General features: G+C 47.4%; 2 protein-coding genes across 2 annotated transcripts; one reads left to right on the top strand and one right to left on the bottom strand.

Moving 5' to 3' along the window:
- Positions 1–4,791: 4,791 nt before the first annotated feature.
- Positions 4,792–6,252, top strand: Cox8b (cytochrome c oxidase, subunit VIIIb). Its single transcript, NM_012786.3, is given in 2 exon segments — positions 4,792–4,959; positions 6,102–6,252. Coding segments are annotated over 2 exon segments (213 nt in total). The 5' UTR covers positions 4,792–4,848; the 3' UTR covers positions 6,204–6,252.
- A 287-nt stretch (positions 6,253–6,539) lies between these two features.
- Positions 6,540–19,128, bottom strand: Psmd13 (proteasome 26S subunit, non-ATPase 13). Its single transcript, NM_001108925.2, has 13 exons — positions 19,012–19,128; positions 17,922–18,000; positions 15,676–15,710; positions 15,514–15,569; positions 15,233–15,276; positions 14,970–15,056; positions 13,127–13,298; positions 12,187–12,266; positions 11,986–12,111; positions 10,058–10,120; positions 7,724–7,804; positions 7,497–7,613; positions 6,540–6,995 (listed from the first exon to the last, which is right to left on the bottom strand). Exons 1-13 carry the CDS (start codon positions 19,104–19,106, stop codon positions 6,900–6,902), a joined length of 1,131 nt encoding a protein of 376 aa, NP_001102395.1. The 5' UTR covers positions 19,107–19,128; the 3' UTR covers positions 6,540–6,899.
- Positions 19,129–19,192: the final 64 nt, after the last annotated feature.

The following is a 19,192-nucleotide window of genomic DNA, read 5'->3' as shown; positions in this document are numbered from 1 at the left end:
ACAGAAGGCCACAGCTGCTTACTAGATACACTATAGCAGAACAAGATTCCCAGACAGCCAGCAGCTTATTAGATACATTGCCCCAGAGCAAGCCAGGCAGCAAAGGAAAAAGCACACAGGCTAACAACTCCTTTAAAATCTTTGTTTGTTTTTGAGACAGGGTTTCTCTGTGTAGCCCTGGCTCTCCTGGAACTCTGTTGGCCAGGCTGACCTCAAACTCAAAGATCCACCTGCCTCTGCCTCTTGAGCCCTGGGATTAAAGGTGTGCGCCACCCATCACCCAACTTTTTAATGTTTAATTTTATCTTTTAAATTTTTAAAAATTCATTTATTAACTTACTTAGTGTGTGTGTGGGGGGTGCTGCACAAGCCATAGCCTACCTGTGGAGGTCAGAGAATACTTGTGGGAGTCTGCTTCCTCCCCCTACCAAGTCGCTTGCTTCTAGGGACTGAACTCATCACTAGGCTGATCCATCTCTCTGGCTTCTGTTTTATAGTTTTGGAAACAGGATCTTTTGCATTCTAGGCTGGCCTCATGCTCTCTATGTAACTGAGGATGATCTTGAACCTATGAACCTCCCCAGTGCTGGGATAAGTACCTATCACCACACCAGGTTTATGTAGTGCTCGGGATGCAACCCAGGGGTTTCCACATGAAAGCCCTCAACCAAAGGATTCTCGTCCCTCCCTGAAAAGGCTCATCTTACGTGGGTGTCTCCATATGTGCTCTCGGTTTCTGTTTCAACGTCACAGGGCCTCGGTGTTATCAAGTAGGGCTCGTACCTGGACGACTGGTGGACATCGTTATTTGCTGAGTGCCTGTTGCTCTTCCGGTTGATTTGACAAACTGACAGCAATGGCTTAAGGATGGAAGTGCTTTACTTGGCTCAGTGTTGGAAGGTACCGTCCATCATGCTGGAGAGGCATGGCAATGAGAACAGGAGGTAGCTTGTTGCATTAATCCAGTCAGGAAGCAGAGAGAGATAAAGGCTGACACTCAGCTTCCTCCATTCAGCCTGGGGAGGTGCAGTTCACATTCAGAGCAGATCTTCCTCTCCACTTAAACCATTCTAGAAACATCCACACAGACAAACCCAGAAGCATATTTCTATGGTGGGTTCAGATCCAGTCAATAATTATGATTAACTTCACAACGAGGAATAATTTTTTTACACAGTGGATTGTATAAACTGGAAAGTAGCAGATTAGTTTTGAGTCCATGGGAAGCACCAAGTTTTTAATTAATTATGTACCTAGTGTATGCACCCATATGTGTAGGCCACACACACTGTATGTTATGGTGCACACACTGAGGCCAGAAAAGGGCTTCAGACCCCTCAGAGGTGGAGTTACAGGTAGTCGTGAGATACCAGGCTGGTTACGTGGGTGCTGGACTCTGAAGTCCAGTTCTTGTGATTGTGCGGCAAGCGTTTTTAACCAAAAGCCATTTCTCTAGCCCAACCATCACGTCTTTATGTAAATGAAGACAGTGCTGTGACGTGTGCAATAACCCTTGGGCCTATACATTCTAGTTGTTGAAAATGCTTCCAGGAGAGCCTGCTGTGCCCAAGCACGGCCTTAGTCCAGAGCTGAGTCCCCTCTAGCTGATTTCCAGCTGCTGCTGGCTTTCTTCAGAAAAGCAAAGAAGCGCAGTGTAAAGCACAGGGAGACTATCAGTGACCGCTGGGTAAGGCACCCCTCTGGGGTCGGGGAACACCACCCCATTCCTGCTCATTACCTTCCCCCAGCAGCTCCTGTACTTCCAAATCTGGGCACAGGGTGGTGCCCTGCGTCCACGATTGTCCACTCAGATCTCAAGCAGAGGGGAGCTTCATTTTTACAGGAAGAGTGTTCAGGCTGAAGACCTTCCTAGAGCCTGCACAAAGGACAGGGCCAGAATTTTCTTGACTGCTCCTTGGGGCCTTCATTTTTATTCTGTACTGCACTTTGCTGTTTTCTCCTTCTCCTGACAAAGTCATTTCCTTTAAGTATAAGGCAGACCAAGGAGGAGAAGCAACCACTTCTCTACTCTGAGTAGTAGGACAGAGACCACTTCAGTGGAGGAATGAAGAGGGTTGGGTTGTGCCTGGAGAGTTCTGGAAGGTCAGAAAGTCTGGGGAGGGTATGGGGAAGGAGTGGAGGGCTTCACTGCTGTGACCACTTGGGTTCTAGGGGGATCTGCAGATTCTCTGTGAATTGTCTACTCCCTCCAACCCTGCCCTCACTGAGGCCTAATCCACCACGGCAGGGCTAAGAGATGTCAGGAAGAATGAAGCCACGGAGGGTGGTGGCTCGCTCTAGCCTGTATCCCATTTGAAGTGCCTTTGCAGCAGGACCTGGTCTTACTCCTACTACTGTATTAGGAATGGGGGACAGTGTGGGTCACATGAAAACACTTTATGCTATTTTCCCAACTTTTCTATGAGCCTAAACCTCGTAAAAAACAAAGTGCCAGACAGATCTGAAACAGGAGAGATTCAGCTGTCTTGACATGGCTAACAGAACCTGGAGCTACTCTGAGAAGGGTGGCATGACCTGGGTCTAGGGCAGTCTTGCAATCTGGGGATGTTTCTGCCGCTAGCCTGTCAGAAAATGGCCCAAGTCCTAGAAGGCAGAGATGGAGAGCTGGGCAGAAGCAGGCCCGGACAGGTAAGAGACAGGTCTTATTTGTGAAAGAAATAGCAGTGGAAAACTGAGCCTCTGAACAAATTGCTTGGGTCTACTGCCTTATCCAAGACTGGACCCCAAGGCTGTAATTAAAGGCTTAGCACTGAGGGATTACACCAGAGGAGAGGAAGAGGCCCCCCACAGCCTGAGGCTGGAATCTGGAGCCTAGTACTGGGGGAAATGATATTCAATTAACCTCCCCATTGGAGCCCTCCCTCTGACCTCCTTGGACTTGTCTCCTTGCTGGACTGGCCTGGGCCTGCAGGGTAGGTGGTGTTTAAGGTGTCCCAGGTACACAGCCTATTTTTCTCAGGAAGAATAAAAGTAACGTTCCTAGTAGAACAGACTCACATTGTATGGTCTCCAGCAAGGGTTGTGATCTGGCTAACTTTAGGGTGCAGACAATGGCCAAGGACGAGGCTGAATGTCCCGTGACTACATTTACCATTTGAGCTCACACCAATATTGTCTAAAAGTGACTACGGGGCACATGGGGCCGTGGCCTTTACCAGCCATGACAATACCTTCTGATAATGGAACATTTTCCCGGAAGATAACCCAGCTTTTATTACCTAGTCTAGCTCAGAGCCTGGTGAACGATGGGAACATCATCCATCCTTACATCTTCTTGCCCAACTGATACACATGTACTTACTCATCCATGCATCCACACATCCTACCTGGCTGAACATTCTGCTAGGCCAGAAACTGTTCTGGTCCTAAAGACTCCGTGGAGAACATGGAGTTCCTACTGCTCACGAAACTTCTACTCTAGTCAAGGGAGGACTTGCTGGAGCAGATACACCTCAGATGCCATTAGTGACCTGGACAGATAGGAGAGAATAGAAGGGGGTGCTATGCACACCACTGAGGCCTTGGGGGCTGTGGGAGAGGCGTGGAGCCTGGAGGAGGATGCAGTGGTGATGGCTGATTTACAGGAATTGTCTGAGACAGTGTGTAGAGAGGCCGAAGTAGAAACTTTAGGGGTTAGAGTTTGGGAAGAAGGGAGCTAATCTCTGCGGTGTGGTGCTATTGGTGGGTTGGAAGCAGAGTATGAATTCCAGAGCAAACAGAGGCTGCTGCTGGAGAAGGAAACTTCGGGGTCACAGAACTTGGCCCTGCGGTGGGCAGAACCATCGCTGGTTAGTCTGTCCTGATCACAGTCAGTCTCAGATGACTGAGAAGCTGGCAGTGCTAAAGCACAGTGGGTCAGGGCCAGAGGAGGTCTGGAAAGAGAGAGACCCAAGAACTTGGGGCTGACCAGAGGTCAGAAGACGGATGAGATGGAGGGAATCCAGCAGCCGAGCGACACAAGGCTAACCACACAGTGCTGAAAATGGCCCTTTGCATTTGGTAGGAGTCAGCTGGGCTAAGAGGATAGCTACTGCCTGGGGATAGAGGAGAGGAGCACATGGAAGGGAGAGTGGGGTCTGCAGGGTGATAGCCTTCCAGGGAGCAGGATAACAAGGCACTAATGCAAGTCTGGGGAGAAATGGACAGCACACTATCTGTAGAGAGGCCTGAGTGTTAGAGCTCACCCAGCCTGGTACCCTGACTGGGGACAAGGGTCTGGGGACAGACATGGTTCCTGCCTACAGTTAGCACCCAGAAAGTACCTGGTCTATACTCTATTTTTGTTCCTTTGCAGTACAACTGTGAGGCCATTCACCACGCAGGAATATATGGAGCCCTGGAGAATCCCCCAGCTACGCCTAGACCTATGAAGAATAGAACATGACTACTAGCTCAGTGTGCACCATTTGAGAATGGGAGAGCTGCCTCTCATCCAGAAACCAGGTTGTAGGACTTCAATGCAGGCTCTGTATGCATTGTTGATACCCCAGGATTTCTTTCTTTAACGTATGCTGCATCTCTTGCATTTTAAAGCCTGACTTTCCTGGGCTTATCCCATTGAAGTCTCTTTCTGCAAAGAAGTGAATCCTATATGGAAGGGCCCAGCTCATCACCTACGTGTTGAGGGGTCACAGCACGTTCCTGGGGCAGACTGGCTCTCTCCCAGTTACCAGCTGCTGTCCTTTCTGCCAAGTCTTGTGACAGGAGACAGCTGCAGTTCTCCGCCCCAACTATAAAAAGCCCTAGCTACCTAAGTGAGCAGAGGACGTGCAGCAGACATTCAGGGTGCCTCTTTGGGGCCAAGGAAAGAGTGCGACCCCGAGAATCATGCCAAGGCTTCCCCCTATCCTGCGGCTGCTCCAAGCGCCCGAGAAGTACACAGTGATTCCTAAAGCCCGTATCTCTTCCAAGCCAGCCAAATCTCCCACTTCCGCCATGGTAAGTAACTCCTAAGGTAGGATTCCTTGGGCTTCAGGGCAACAGGGAAGATTAAAGTGATAAAGGAGAGGGGTGGGTGTGGTGCTAGGTTATCAGTATTTTATGCAAGATGGTGTCTGAGTGCCAGAAGAGCACCCTGGCACCACTGCCCGTGGGCCAGGCTCTCAAAGGGCTACAAATGGTGGGGTAGGGACGTCCTCAGACCTCACATACCTCTGGGCCAAGGTCGACAATGACAGAATTAGGGGGCAGAGTTAGGATACAGGACTCATATCGGTTTGTGTTTATTCCTTTGTTATGGGGCAAGGAGGGCTGCTCTGAGGGGAAAACTAAAATGGCAGCAAATCTGATGAAATTTGACATATAAAGTAGGTCTGTCTCACATGTACAAAAGACTCATGCATAGAGCTACGGCTCAGCCCAGACTAAGATTCCTAGTCTAGGCTGAATTTGCTTAAACTCGGGATTAAGGTTAATAGGAAGGACTGGTTTTCAAATGAAGTACTGACTCAGCTTCAAGAAGGCCTGGACACAGGCCTTGTTTTGAGAGAACTCAGGGTGTCACACAGTTGATAGCTCAGAATGTGTCTCTACCTAAAGCTACTGAGAACACAGGGCTCCTGACGGGGGTCATCACTGCACATGGGACACTCAAGGCAGGTGTCCGACCTCACTCACTGTGGCTTCTGAATGGGGCTGCTTTTGAGAAAAGCCCAGTGTTCGTTTGTAACAATGGAAACCTTAGCTGCTCTGCTATTCTGCATAGCCCCCTGGGACATAAGACTGGACAGGAGCTGAGTGAACCTCTGCCTCACTGGGAGCTGCTTCAGCTAGGCAGGATCCTGGTTTCTGAAGCCCAAGGTCGTTGCTCCTGATTTCTGAGGTCACTCTCCCTGCCAAGGACTCCGAGCTGCCAAGCTCTCTGACACGCAGAGCCTGCTTGCTCACAGACTGCCTAGAGAAGCAGAAGGGAAATGGGGACTATGGCTGGTCAACATGCAGAGAAGAAGAGCAAGGGCAGTGACCTCTGGTTGCTTCTGACCGAGACAGAAGCCCCACACAGCAGGATTCTAAGGATGGCCTATGGCCAAGCCCAAGCCTTCTAATGGCCAGTGGACTCATGTTTGGTTTTCTTTCCACAGGATCAGGCTGTGGGGATGTCAGTCATAATCGCTGGCTTCATGGTTCCAGCAGGATGGGTCTTATCCCACTTGGAGAGCTATAAGAGAAGCTCCGCAGCATGAGGAGCTCGGCGCATCCCTGAGAGGCCAATTAAACGCTTCCAGTACCTCCTGCTCGTGTTGATTCTTGAGGGTGGCACTCATAACACCCAGTGCCTTAGTGATGCTCGGCAGCGAGTGTGGATGCCCGAGTCTGAGAGAGCACTGATAAGGACTGCAAGGAGGAACCAACGCCGCCTCCTTGTCTGACAATACAGGGCTCACTACTTTGGTGGCGGTCCTGTCATATAGTGACGGGGGAGAAGGCGAGCCCCCACCAACCTGAGTCCCAGCTTACATGCTCATTTTTTCTTTAGGCACAGGATTGGCTAAGAAGCTAAGTTCAGGAACAGAAGCACCAACAGAACAATGCAAAGGCATTTATTATAGAAGCACTCTCAGACCACACTGGAAAGGTCCACTCAGGTGGATTTGGGTGGAGACTACTCTGTCCCCATTCCCATTCATGCCCTTCCTCATCACCTAGGCCTGGAGCCCCCCTCCCACGGCTTGCGGGCTACAAAAGACCCCACACAGGAGCCTTCTCCAAGTAGTCACACCCCCATCAGTGACAGATCTCTGCATTTATAGCAAGAACAGTTCCCACTCCTAGCAGGATCCCAAACTCCATCCCAAATGAATACAGATCTCTGCTGATGGTTTCGGGGGTCACCTTGCAGGGTGAGGCAGGGTGAGGCGGGTCTGCAGGACCCTGGGGCGTTAGGTGAGGATGTCTTGAGCCTGGTGTTCTACCAGCAGCTCCATGCTCTTCACATCAGTGCACCAGAGCTCCAGACGGTCCTTCATCCCCTTGATCTAAAGGCAAGTCAGGATCACATGGGTGTCAGGCTGCACGGGAGTCTGTGTGGGAGTACTAAACCTCTAATGCCTTTTGGGGAAATGCTAAGGGCGACAGAGCTGAAGGTGGGGGTGTGATGGAATCACCGTGCCAATTCTGATCACGAGGACATTCTAAAAACTCACATGAAAGAAAAAGAATGGAGGAAATCACAGGATTAAATGTCCGGAAAATATGATAGGGCGTGGGATCAAATCACAAAACCAGGAACATGTCTGTGCAAGCACCAATTTGAGGATTAGGAGGCAGCAGCAGCACAGCAGCACTGTTGTCACAGTAAGCCTGTAAGTGCAGGGCTCAGGCCTCAGGGCTGCTCCCCTAGGCCCCCACAGCAGTAATCCCATCTGCAGCACCTTGTGTGGGACAGTGTCCGCTTCCTAAGTGGCTTCCGTCCACATAAAACTAGGACAGCACTGGTGTACCCAAGTCCACAAAGGGCAGGGGCTCAGCCCCCTTACCTGCTGCAAATCCAGCACTCGAGGCTGCACCCACGTCATGTGAACCCGCTTGTCCACCTCGTCTATGCTGCCTCTCACCAGCCCCACCGAGAGTGCCTTCATCACCAACAGCTCCACCTGTGCAAGGGGCACATGAGACAAGCTGGGAGCACGGTGCTCGCTGAGACCAGGTCTCTGTTGGGGGTGGTAGCATTGCTGCTGCGAACCCCTAAGTCCAAGAACCATACCTTGTTGACAGTGATCTTGGCACTTTTGGCAATTTCCTCAAAAGTGAGTTGTCTGTGGTTGGCAGGCCGTGTGAACGTCATCTGAAAAAACAAAACTATTTTTCTAAGCAAAAGTGGTCATCAGAGAATTGGTTTTTTAAGATTTTTTTTTTGGGGGGGTGGGGAGTAGTCAGGGCTGGAGATAGGGCTCAGTAGTTAAGAGCACTGGCTGCTCTTCCAAAGGATCCAGGTTCAATCCTAGAGCCCACATGGCAGCTCACAACTGCCTGTAACTCTAGTTCCAGAGGATATGACACCCTCACACATACATACATGCCACATATGCAGACAAAACATCCATGTATGTAAAATAAAAAGTTTCCGGTTTCTAGCTGTTGTGAACATAGCTGAGCAGTGTTCTTGTGGTGTGGTGGATGGGGGTGCAGAGGGGGGATGGGAACAGGAGGGATCAGGTGTGGGGAGGATGAAGGGGGAAAGTACTCGGAGAGAAAACTGGAATGGGGGGTGGGCATCCCTGGGATAAGCTAGAAACCTAGAACAATGGGATCAATGAGGTGACCCTAGGGACTCCTAGCAATGGGGGGATATGGAGCCTGAACTGGCCATCTCCTGTAACCAGGCAGGACTTCCAGTGGAGGGACTGGGACACCAACCCAGCCACAAAACCTTAGATCCACAATTTGTTCTGCCTACAAGATGTGCAGGGGTAAAGGTAGCAAAGAAATTATGGGAGCAGCCAACCAATGACTGGTCCAGCTTGAGACCCATATCATGAGAGGGAGTCTACCCCCCCCACCACTGCCCAGAGAGCCAGGGGCTGGATAGTCCAGAGAGCAAGGAGACAGAACCAAACATGAATGGTGCGCGCACACACACACTCAGTGTAATGATTCCTAACGATATTCTGTTGTACTCACAGATTGGCATGTAGCCCAACTGTCCATCAGAGAGGCTCCACCCAGCAACTGATGTTGTACAGACTCAAGAGTCAAACATTAAGCAGAGCTTGGGGAAATGGCAAGGAAATATGATGAAGACCCACAAATTACCCGACCTGAGCCCATAGGGGCTCAGAGACTGAACCACCAATCAGGAAGCCTGCAAGGGACTGACCTAGGCCCTTGCACGTTTCAGTTGTGTAGCTTGGTCTTCCTGTGGGACTCCTAACAATGTGAGGGGAGCAGGAGCTGTCTGAGTCTGCTGCCTTCCTCTGGGACCCGTTCCCCTGCTGGGTTACCTTGTCTAGCCTGAGAGAAGAGGAGGTACCCAGTGCTACCGCAGCCTGTCATGCCATGGCCTGCTGATAGCCATGAAGGCCGACCCTTCTCTGAAGAGGAAGGGAAGAGCGGATTGGGGGTGGGGTGGGGGGGATGGAAAGTATGGGGATGGGCTGGGAAGGGGAACTGCAGTTGGGTGAGAAAATAAACACAATTTATATAAATAAATATATGTGTATAGCCAGAAGTTGCAGTTGTTCTGTGGGGGTTTGGTTGCACACACCTTTAACCTCAGCTCTCACAAGACAGAGATAGGCAGATCTCTGTGAGTTTGAGACCAGTCGGGTTCACAGCAAATTCCTGGCTAGGGTCAGGATTACATAGTGAGAGGCTGTCTTATTTAAAAACAAACAAAACTCTGAAAATATAGATCATCTTATTAATCCTGTGTTCAAGTACTCAAGCTTTCATAAGGTAGTATCTACTGCAAACAAGGTTTCAATGCTCAGAGAAGCTCAAAGGTCCAAACCAACTTTGAAGGAACTTTGACAAGAACACTCATTCCTTGATGACAGCTGAGGCTGCCAAGTCCCTTGTACAGTGTTGAGCACTGTAGGAAACCGGAAATGCACTCGGCATTCTTCCACAAACTCATATCCTATTGGAGGACACAAAAGCATATGCGCAGAAAGGGTGTCAGGAAGTGAGTGGCAGGAGGGAGCGGCTTTAGGTTCACATGGGCAATGACAACTTACAAAGTGTCTATTGGAGCCTGTCTAAGAGTCAAACTCATGGGCCAGAGAGATGGTTCAGTGGGTAAAGGTGCTTGCTGCCAAGCCTGGCCACCCAGCATTTGATCCTTAGCACCCATCTGGCAGAAGGAGAGAACTGACTCCCATAAGTTGTTCTCTGATTTCCACATGTGTGTACCCCTCTCCCACAAAAGAAAGGTTACAAAAAAAGTGTAAGATCCAAATTCAAACTTAATGAGCAGAGGCAGAAGGGAGGAAACAGGTAAGAGTGGGACCATGAGAGGTGGGAAAGAGCACAGGCGGCCCTAGCTAGCTCGTGAGCACCGTTCCAGCACTGTGGGCAGGGATTCCTCAGTGCTTCTTACCTCCATAAGGCACAACAGCTGGATCTTCCTCAGAAGCTGGGCCTCGTTGGCTGCTAAGTCAGGCTGCAAGGTACAAAAAGACAGAAATGTGGGCTCTGAAACTCTACTATGGTTCAAGCAAAAAATAAACCAGGCAAGCCAAACATTTTACATTGTGGGTAGCTGAGGCTCACTGATAGTTCAGAGTGATACTAAATCCCTGTCTCAGACAAGTTAAAGAAGAAACTGACTGTCTTTCAAGATAGGAGTGTAGGAAACAGGATTTACACTGATCTTCCAAACACCAGCAAACTCAAGACTCTTGGCAGAGGCACCACCAGCCAAGAATAAGTCTTGTGTCTTGAAAGGTTTTGGGTGGCACTGCTGTTGGTCAGTTCAATGCAAGCACAGTTGGCTGAAAGGCTGAAGGCCTAATGGCTTGTGCTGAGTCTAAAGAGCCAGCAATTAATTTGCAACAGATGATCTCACCATGGTGAGAATGAGAGCTCATCTTTTTGCAAGTCTGCAGCTGGCGTGATGTTCCAGCACTCTGGAGCTAAGGCAAGAAGTGCCTCGGAGTTCAAGACAAACCGGAACAACACAGAGACCGTGTCTCAGAATAAAAACAAAAACAGGTTATATGCTGCCAAAGAAAGTTCCATTTCTACAGGGACATTTCTACAGATATCCCTGAATCTTTCTTCTCCTTATAAATTGCTATAGCAAGCTAGTCTGTCTGTCTGTCTTTTTTTTTTTTTTTAAATTGGGGTCTCATTCATTATGCTGAGTAGGCTGGTTCTCAACTCTTAGTCTCCAGTGATCCTCTGACCTCAGCAGGGACTAGAGGCACAAATCCCAGTACCTGGCCCCACCTTCCTTTGAGGCGGCATATTTTGCTGACAGGTCAATCCACAATGAGACTACAGTTAAGGCCTGCTGGATCTGGTATTTTCTGTCTTCCCAAAGCCCCTTCATTCATTCCCACCCCACTCCATTACACACGCTTACTTACACACATGCACACACACATTAATTAGCTACAAGTTTTTATTAAACACTAGGAAAATCCAAAGTTTCAGGAAATATGAGAACATAACCATAGTTCCTACCACACTTAGTATTTTAGGACTATTTACTTCTAATGATTTCATTTTAGAGGAGATGCTACAGAGCTGAGGAGAAGGCTCAGAGACTAGAGTGTCACACAGACGAGAGGACCAGATTTTAGATCCTCAGGACCCAAGTGAATGCCACCGGGGCTGGGTGGCATGGCTACTCACTTGTAACCCCAGCCCACAAAGACTGAGACGGGCTCTCCAGAAAAGCTGTCTAGCAAGACTAGCCATACAGGCTAGCTCTGGGCTTAAGTGATAGAGCCTATCTCAACGAATAAGGTGGAATGTGACGGAGAAAGACTCCTGATATCAACTTTGTGTCCCATATGCAATTGCACAAACGTTAATGTGCACAAACACACATATGAATGCACACTACGCACATATGCATGAATAAGAAAAATGCAAAGTAAAGAAAGTAAGAAAGAAAGGCCTAGCTAACTTATTGTTAAGCACCTTTGGCTAATGGCTACTATTTCTCTTGGCTCTCTCCACTGCTCTGTGACCCTTGGTCACACACACACTCAGCAAATGTGCTAAGTTTCCTTGTCCTGTGTTCTCCTGCATCTCTTCACCCATTCAAGGTTACACAGACACTCTTCCTTTGGGAGGTCTAAGATGCACCTTACCCAGCACAGAAAAGCATATTGTGCCTTTCATGAGCAGCACTGCAGCAACCAAGACCTCTACTGCCCTGTTTCTGAGAGAGCAAGCCTGGCCTACCAATGTCCAGTCTATGCCTAGACCCTCTTGGGTATCTGATCTGGTATGTGTAGGGAAGAGGCTTAGTGAAGCCTTGCTGGAAGAGCAGACACGGGGGTACATGAAACCTACCTGCTGGCCCCAGGCAGACTTCAGTGTCTGGAACCTATCTACATCACCACTGTTGAAAGCATACAGGGTGTCAATCAGCCACTGCCGGTCAGTGTTCCTCAGTGACTCCAGCACAGGATGCATGAGCTGTGGGCACAGAGACAGTTAGCTGGTAAAGTCAGACTTTCCTCCCCCACGCTGTCAAGTGCCAGGCCAACTTACAAGTTCTCCAAAGTTAAAAACTCCCTCTCCGAGAAGTCCAGCAAGCCCCAGTGTGAAGGCTCTTTCTTGCTGTTCTGATACTACAAAATGATACAGCCAGTCATATCCCGGTCTTGTCTGCTTTTATAAATCTCACATAATGAAGCACAGAAGCTGTTCTTAGAATAGTTCTAGTACAAAACTTCATCATGAGCTGCCTCTTCAAAGGCACTAGAACTCAGGTTATGCCAGGAACCATGCATATGTAAATTTTGTGGAAATACCACGTGTATACTGTTTAGCTTGTACTATGACTGGAATAACATCCTTTGCTCCCACCCCAACCCCCTGCCCCTCAGCCTGTCATGGTTTTAACAGTCTATAGCTCCTCAGACTGGAATGTGTCTGCTTTCTCCTCTCTTGGCTGCAGTTGTTGCTTTTCTAATGTACTCTTATTAACAGCAATTGAAGCTTTGTCTGCATTTTTAGGAGTTGCCAGTCTCCTCACCACCAACAGCACATTCAAGAAAGTAGTCAAATTTTCTTTCAAACACACTCTCCCTATATTTTCACGCAAACTCTCTGACTACTTTTCCTTCCGTCCTCAGACTCTCCAGAGACTGTAATTTACTCCCACAGGTATGGACTCCTTTCAGAGCACAGGTCTCAGCTATGGGCATTCACCCGCCCTTCACCCTGTGGCAGGTCAGAGAGGTCCATCACTACAGTCTGACTCAGCTACTAATACAGGCCTGCAGGAGTAACGGGGCTGAGAAAGATGAGCCTGCATGGGCTCTGACGCGGTGCTGGAGACGAGTATAGAAAATGTAAATGTACACAAAACTCCCCCTTAAGAGCGATGAACCCCGACAGAGCTAAGACCCACTCCTTTCAGCACCCCATAGCTGCTGTGCTCAGCCACGAATTTCCTGAGTGCTGAGAACTGTGGGGCCTGGGTTACCTGGCAGATCCTTTATGTCTACACAGCCCAGAAACCGTAGGGCATCTTTGTAGTAGGACGCGTGGTTTCCGATTGTTTGATAGTATTTACTGGAGAGATCGTAGAAACGACTGTGAACTGACGTCACACCAGGGAGATTGTTGAGCATCTCTTCAACATCTTCAATGGTTTCCTATACACAAGAAGTAAAATCGTCTTCCAACTTACAAGATCTTTCAAGTAATAAAAGATGGAAAAGTCTGAGCTACCAGGGCAAAGACGGATAACATTAGTTAAATTGACTATGTTAAAATAGAGAACTTTGGTTAATCCAAAATACAAAAGAAAATACAAAGACAAGCTGTAGACTGGCTTTAAGCTGTAACTCCATATCCTACAGGGGTAATGAGCCAGGAAATAAGGACACAGTAGAAAAAGACAGTAACAGGCAATTAACCAAGTAGACATGTGAACGGAGTTGCTGGTAAACCACTACCAACTGAGAAATCAAAATTTAAACCACCACCACATGACCTCCCCTGGGTCATGAAGAGATAAATAGTGTGAAAATAGCCACGGCTGCCAATGGGGAGCCACCCTGGGTGGTATATTACTGTTTTCCAGCATATGTATCTGGTCTCCTACAAAAGGATTGAGGTCATGTATTCTAACTGCTCTTCATGCTAGCATTTCTGTACCTGGTCTCCTTGTGCATGGGCAGTCCCCTCGGTGTGTGAGTGAAGGGGCTACTGTGAGTTGTACTACAAAACCTTACAGGTACCTCTGCAGCTCCCCATTGGCAGCCGTGGCTATTTTCCCAGCCAAGTGGACTATATCCCTTCCAACTATAAGACAAAATAAACTATCCCCTAAGTCCCTTCTTCTCAGGTATGAGGTCATGGCAATAAGAACAGTAACTAGTACACGGGGCCTGAGATGGACCTATGGGGGGCTAGCATGGTCTGCCTATGTGCTGTTCTACTCTCAGACTGGCTGAAGTCTAAGGGTGCCCGTTGCAGCACTCCTCACTGTGTCACAGATAATACCTCCGAACAAAATGTAATCAGGATGGATGTGATCTGGGACTAGGAAGCAATAAGTAAGACCTTTTTAGGGCAATGAAAACAAACTGTCAACTACCACTTCTGATATTTTTGTTAACATTATAGTTAACAAAAATAAGCCAAAACAAAAGCACACACAGTCTCTAGATAAACAAGTGGACCGACAACATTATGTTGGCTCACTGCTACCATTATTATGCCTGTCTCCCAAACTGGACAACAATGCAAAGGGGCACAAATGGAGCTGAGGAGATGGCCTAGTCATTGAGAGTATTTGTTGCTGCTGCAAAGGACCTAGGTTCAGTTCCTGACACCCACATGGCAGCTCACATCTGGCTATAACTCCAGTTCCAGAGGACACAATGCTCTCTTCAGGCCTCCACTGGCACTGCATGCATGTGATGTAGATACACCACAACACATAAATGCAGACAGAAACCTTTAACAATTCAAGAGGGAGAAAGAGAACAGAAACACACTGCCTGGTATGATGAAAGCCCACAGGTTTTGTACACGGAGACCACACGGAGTCCTGGCTGGACAGACAGCTGTGGCCACACAGGGGATCTTTAAGAGTAAATATCTTATCAGCAGTTTAACCCTGAATGGGAAAACAAAACAAAACCCCAAACCAACCAAACCAAGCAGAGGGTGGAATAGATCAGACAAAGGTGGCAGTAAGTAAACAATGGGGACAGCTTGGTTAGCCTAAGACAACTCTGGCTTTTTTTCTCCTTGTAACTTAAAATATCTTCAAGCAACAGGCAAAGAGGAAGAATGCCTGCATTACTCTCTCTCACCTTTGTAGCCTGCAGATCCCCGATGTTCAATTTTAGAGCTCCGATTGCTGTCTTACACAAGATCACGGCTTCATCACTACTTTTTACCTGAAGAGATTAAAAAATTAGGGAACCTCAGAAATTTAAGCACCAAATTTGCAAAGCAGGCTGGCTGCTCCTTGGGCACTGACTTGACTGACACCAGGAGCATGACTTCCGAGGGTGTAGACATAAATTACGAATCACATGAATACCAGAAAATGCTTTGCAAACTCCATACTCACCTTCTCACGAGTCTTTTCCAGAAAAGTAAGAGCCACATTAGGATCTAGAATAGAAACAAGAACAAAGTCAGACCCACAACCAGCAGCTTCTTACCAATTAAGACATCTTTAGGAAAGATAAACAGTAACATTTCTGTTTCTCCCAAAAATCTCCCGGTGTACCCCACAGCGGCCTATGTAGCTCATGTTGTACTTACTGCCTCACCCCAGTGCTGGGGTTACAGGTGTGCAATACTAAACCCGGACAATTTGGTATTTGCTGTTATGAAACAGAGGCTTACCGGTCATCTGTCTAACCACATGAAGAATTATTTCTACCAGGGACAAAGGGTTTACCCTGAAAAAAGGAAACAAACAAACAAACAAAAAACCCACCAGTTTTTTAGTGTTAAAAGCACTAATGTATTCATTTTCAAAGTAAAAAACTGACAAAAGGGGATTACCTGTGCTCAAATTCACTGATGAAGTTTTCATAGAGCTGCACAACCAAAGATGGAGAATTAGTACAGAATGCGCTTCCCTCTGAAAAACTAGACTCCGAAAGCTGTGTCTAGTTACAGATGAGCACTAAGACTGTTAAGTGCGAGTGTGCAAACCACAATGCCCATCACAAGAGAGCACTGCCTAAACCTTTGCTGAATGATGGGCTTATTTGAGTTCATATAAACGATCACCAATGGATTATTGAAGAAAACCAGAACTCATCGCTTTGAGACCCAGAACACTGGTCTATAAGAACCTTCTAGGCTGCGGATTTAGCTCAGTGGTAGAGCGCTTACCTAGGAAGCGCAAGGCCCTGGGTTCGGTCCCCAGCTCCGAAAAAAAAAGAACAAAAAAAAAAAAAAAAAAAAAAAAAATCCGTTTAAAAAAAAAAAAAAAAAAAAAAAAAGAACCTTCTAAATAGGGGGGTGTGGTGGCTCACGCCTTTAGTCCCAGCACTTGGGAGACAGAAGCAGGCTAATCTCTGTGAATTTGAGGCCAATCTGTTCTACAGAGCTGGTTCCAAGTCACCCAGGTTACACAGAGGGACTCGACCTTGAAAAAAACCAAACAATTAAAACAAACAAACAAACAAACAAACGAGCAAACTCCTAAATATTAATTCCTACATCCTGCCTTCCTTCCTCCAGTGAATTTCAAGTACAATAGCTGGACCAGTGTGAAGTGTTCCAAATCAAACAGAATTGAGTTCCTTCAGATTTCAGAAGGCTACAGGTCTTCTAAAGGCTCCTACTACCAAGTTTGTTAGTCGGCCAGCACACAGGAGTTATGTCTTCAGGCTAGTACTGTGGACACACCATGTGTGTTACATGCTGAGCTTCCAAGGTGCTCCTGCACTACTAAAGACGACAGAACACACACATGACAACTCATGGGAATCTGAGGAAGCATGGGGAAGAGTGTGTTATTTTTTTCTGCTGACAAAATTTTAAAACGCTCCATTAGCAAGATAGCATAGTGCGAAGTTCCCCTCAACCCTCTCACCTTCAAATGAAGAGGCATTCTCTTTTCTATACTACTCTGGCCAGACATCTCTGAGCAAGTGGAACCCTTGAGCGAAGATGGGCTAGGAGAGCTGTGAAGTGAGGGGAGCCCTTTAAATAGTCCCTTTCCCTACCAATCTTGCTGTGTAACCCAGGTTAGTCCTGAACTAGTGATCTTCCAGATTTAAGTTTCTAAGTGAGGGACTGCAGTTCAGTTTCTGCCTTTCTTTCTCAGTGCTGTTGTGCAGGGCACAGGGCCTTGTGGATGGAAGCGCATACTCCCATTGAGTCATTTTCCTAGATCTAGTCTAAATTTTTAAAAACCAGAAAATCTGTTTCAATGTTGTGATTTATTAGCTGTAACCTATGGTGATTTATCTGTGTCTGATAGTATGAGAGACTTTCATGAAGGGCACAAAGTGATTGCTGAAAGATGCAGCTTAGTGTGATCACCATGACATCTACCCCACCTCCTTTTTTGCCTTTAAAAGTCTATGAGCAGGGGTTGGGGATTTGGCTCAGTGGTAGAGCGCTTGCCTAGGAAGCGTAAGGCCCTGGGTTCGGTCCTCAGCTCCGGAAAAAAGAAAAGGAAAAAAAAAAAAAAAAGAAAAAAAAAAAGTCTATGAGTAGAGTTGGGCACGGCACTGCATATATTTAATGACAGCACTTGGGACGCTGAGGCTGGTGGACTGTGAATCGGATCCTAGTCTGGTCTACAGAGCAAGTTCCAGGCCAGTCAGCTACACAGTGAGACCTTATCTCAAACAAATACACAAACCAACCAACCAAGCAAAAATTATGAGCAGGTGCTGGAGAGATGGCTCATGGATGGTTAAGACTCAAATTGGGTTCCTCGTACCTACACCAGCTGGCTTACAACAGCCTGTAACCCTGGATCTCTTCTGGCATGTGTGTGTGTGTGTGTGACCGAACCCAGGGCCTTACGCTTCCTAGGCAAGCGCTCTACCACTGAGCCAAATCCCCAACCCCTGCTCATAGACTTTTAAAGGCAAAAAAGGAGGTGGGGTAGATGTCATGGTGATCACACTAAGCTGCATCTTTCAGCAATCACTTTGTGCCCTTCATGAAAGTCTCTCATACTATCAGACACAGATAAATCACACCACCATTAAAAGTAAATAAAAATTAAAATAATAGTTTGTAAGTATACTCAACATAATCTGACCTGTATGGTAAGTCATTACCTTAATGAGGCCATCTCCTTGGGCAAAGCATGGGTCCTGCACAAAATCAAGCACCTGAAGTGTCAGCTGATGCCATAACCTACGAAACAAAAAGCCCTTCAGTCCCATATACAAATGTGAAGGAACAGATGCCTTCAGCCTTGATGGTCATGAAACACCAAGTACTACCCAGGTTCCACTGCACAGTACAGGAGTTAAAGCAAGTGCCAGCTAATTCAAGCTTATTTCTCGACTGACTCTGCTACCCCATAGTCACTTATCCTCTCCAAGACTCAGTTTTCTTAGTAACCTAAGAAATGGAGAACATTTTTTGAGACAGCTTCAACACCCACTCGGAATGCCAACTGGAAGACTTTGGAATTCTACAGCTATATTTTAACTCCATGCCCTCTTACTTATTAGCTGATCACCTCACAGAAGAATAGAAAACTGACATTCAATCTCATCTGTCAATGGGGAGGATGAAATAAGCTAATACTTAAAAAAAAAAAAAGAAACCCAATATATAAACCTTTGAGACACTAAAATAGCACATTTTACACCAAGACTAAAGGATAATATTTAATAAAAGAGATAAAGTGTTTTGAAAAACACAGAATGTTGTACCATATATAAGCAGTTACATATTTAACACTGAAAAATTTGTCTTGAAATCACTAATAAGCTTTAACTGCTGGAACCTTACCATGTGGAAAGGTTCTGAAGAGGTGTTTCTTCATAGGAAAGCTCTTATATCAATGTCAGCAACTCTTAATTGGAGGCTGTAGATAATCCCACCATGGCTTCGTACAGGCTACAGGGGCTATGTCTCAGACGGTGTGACACCCTAGCTTCAGAACTGTTTGCTTGTTTGAACTAAGAGCTAGCATCCCAGGCCAGCTCGGGCCTCCTTTAGTTAATTAAGAACATACAGAAGACAAATCTTAGCAACTTATCATAGCCGGTAAGGCTGGAACGCAGGGAGTCTAGATTCAGAACCCCGGCAACAGCTCTGCTCCTGAGGCTGTCGACCCTTTTCCTCTCTATCCCAGACCTTCCGGACAGATCGGAGCCTCTGGCCCTCTCTTCCCGCCCCAACCTCGGTGCTTACTTCTTCGTGTATAGCTCTTCCAAACGGTGCCAAACGGCGGCCTGGCCCGGCCCGGAGCTCTGACTCTGCTGTAAGAAGGCCGGCACATCCTTCATGATTAAAGAGAGCTGGGAACACAAATACCAGGCAGTCGGAACCGGCAGGGATGGCGGACGGAAGTGCTCACTCACTTCCGGCGCCG

Source organism: Rattus norvegicus, chromosome 1 (assembly GCF_021556685.1).
Source record: "Rattus norvegicus strain SHRSP/BbbUtx chromosome 1, alternate assembly SHRSP_T2T, whole genome shotgun sequence".
Lineage (NCBI taxonomy): Eukaryota > Metazoa > Chordata > Mammalia > Rodentia > Muridae > Rattus > Rattus norvegicus.
The sequence above is the reverse complement of the archived record's forward strand: the minus strand, read 5'-3'. Positions and strand labels throughout refer to the sequence as shown.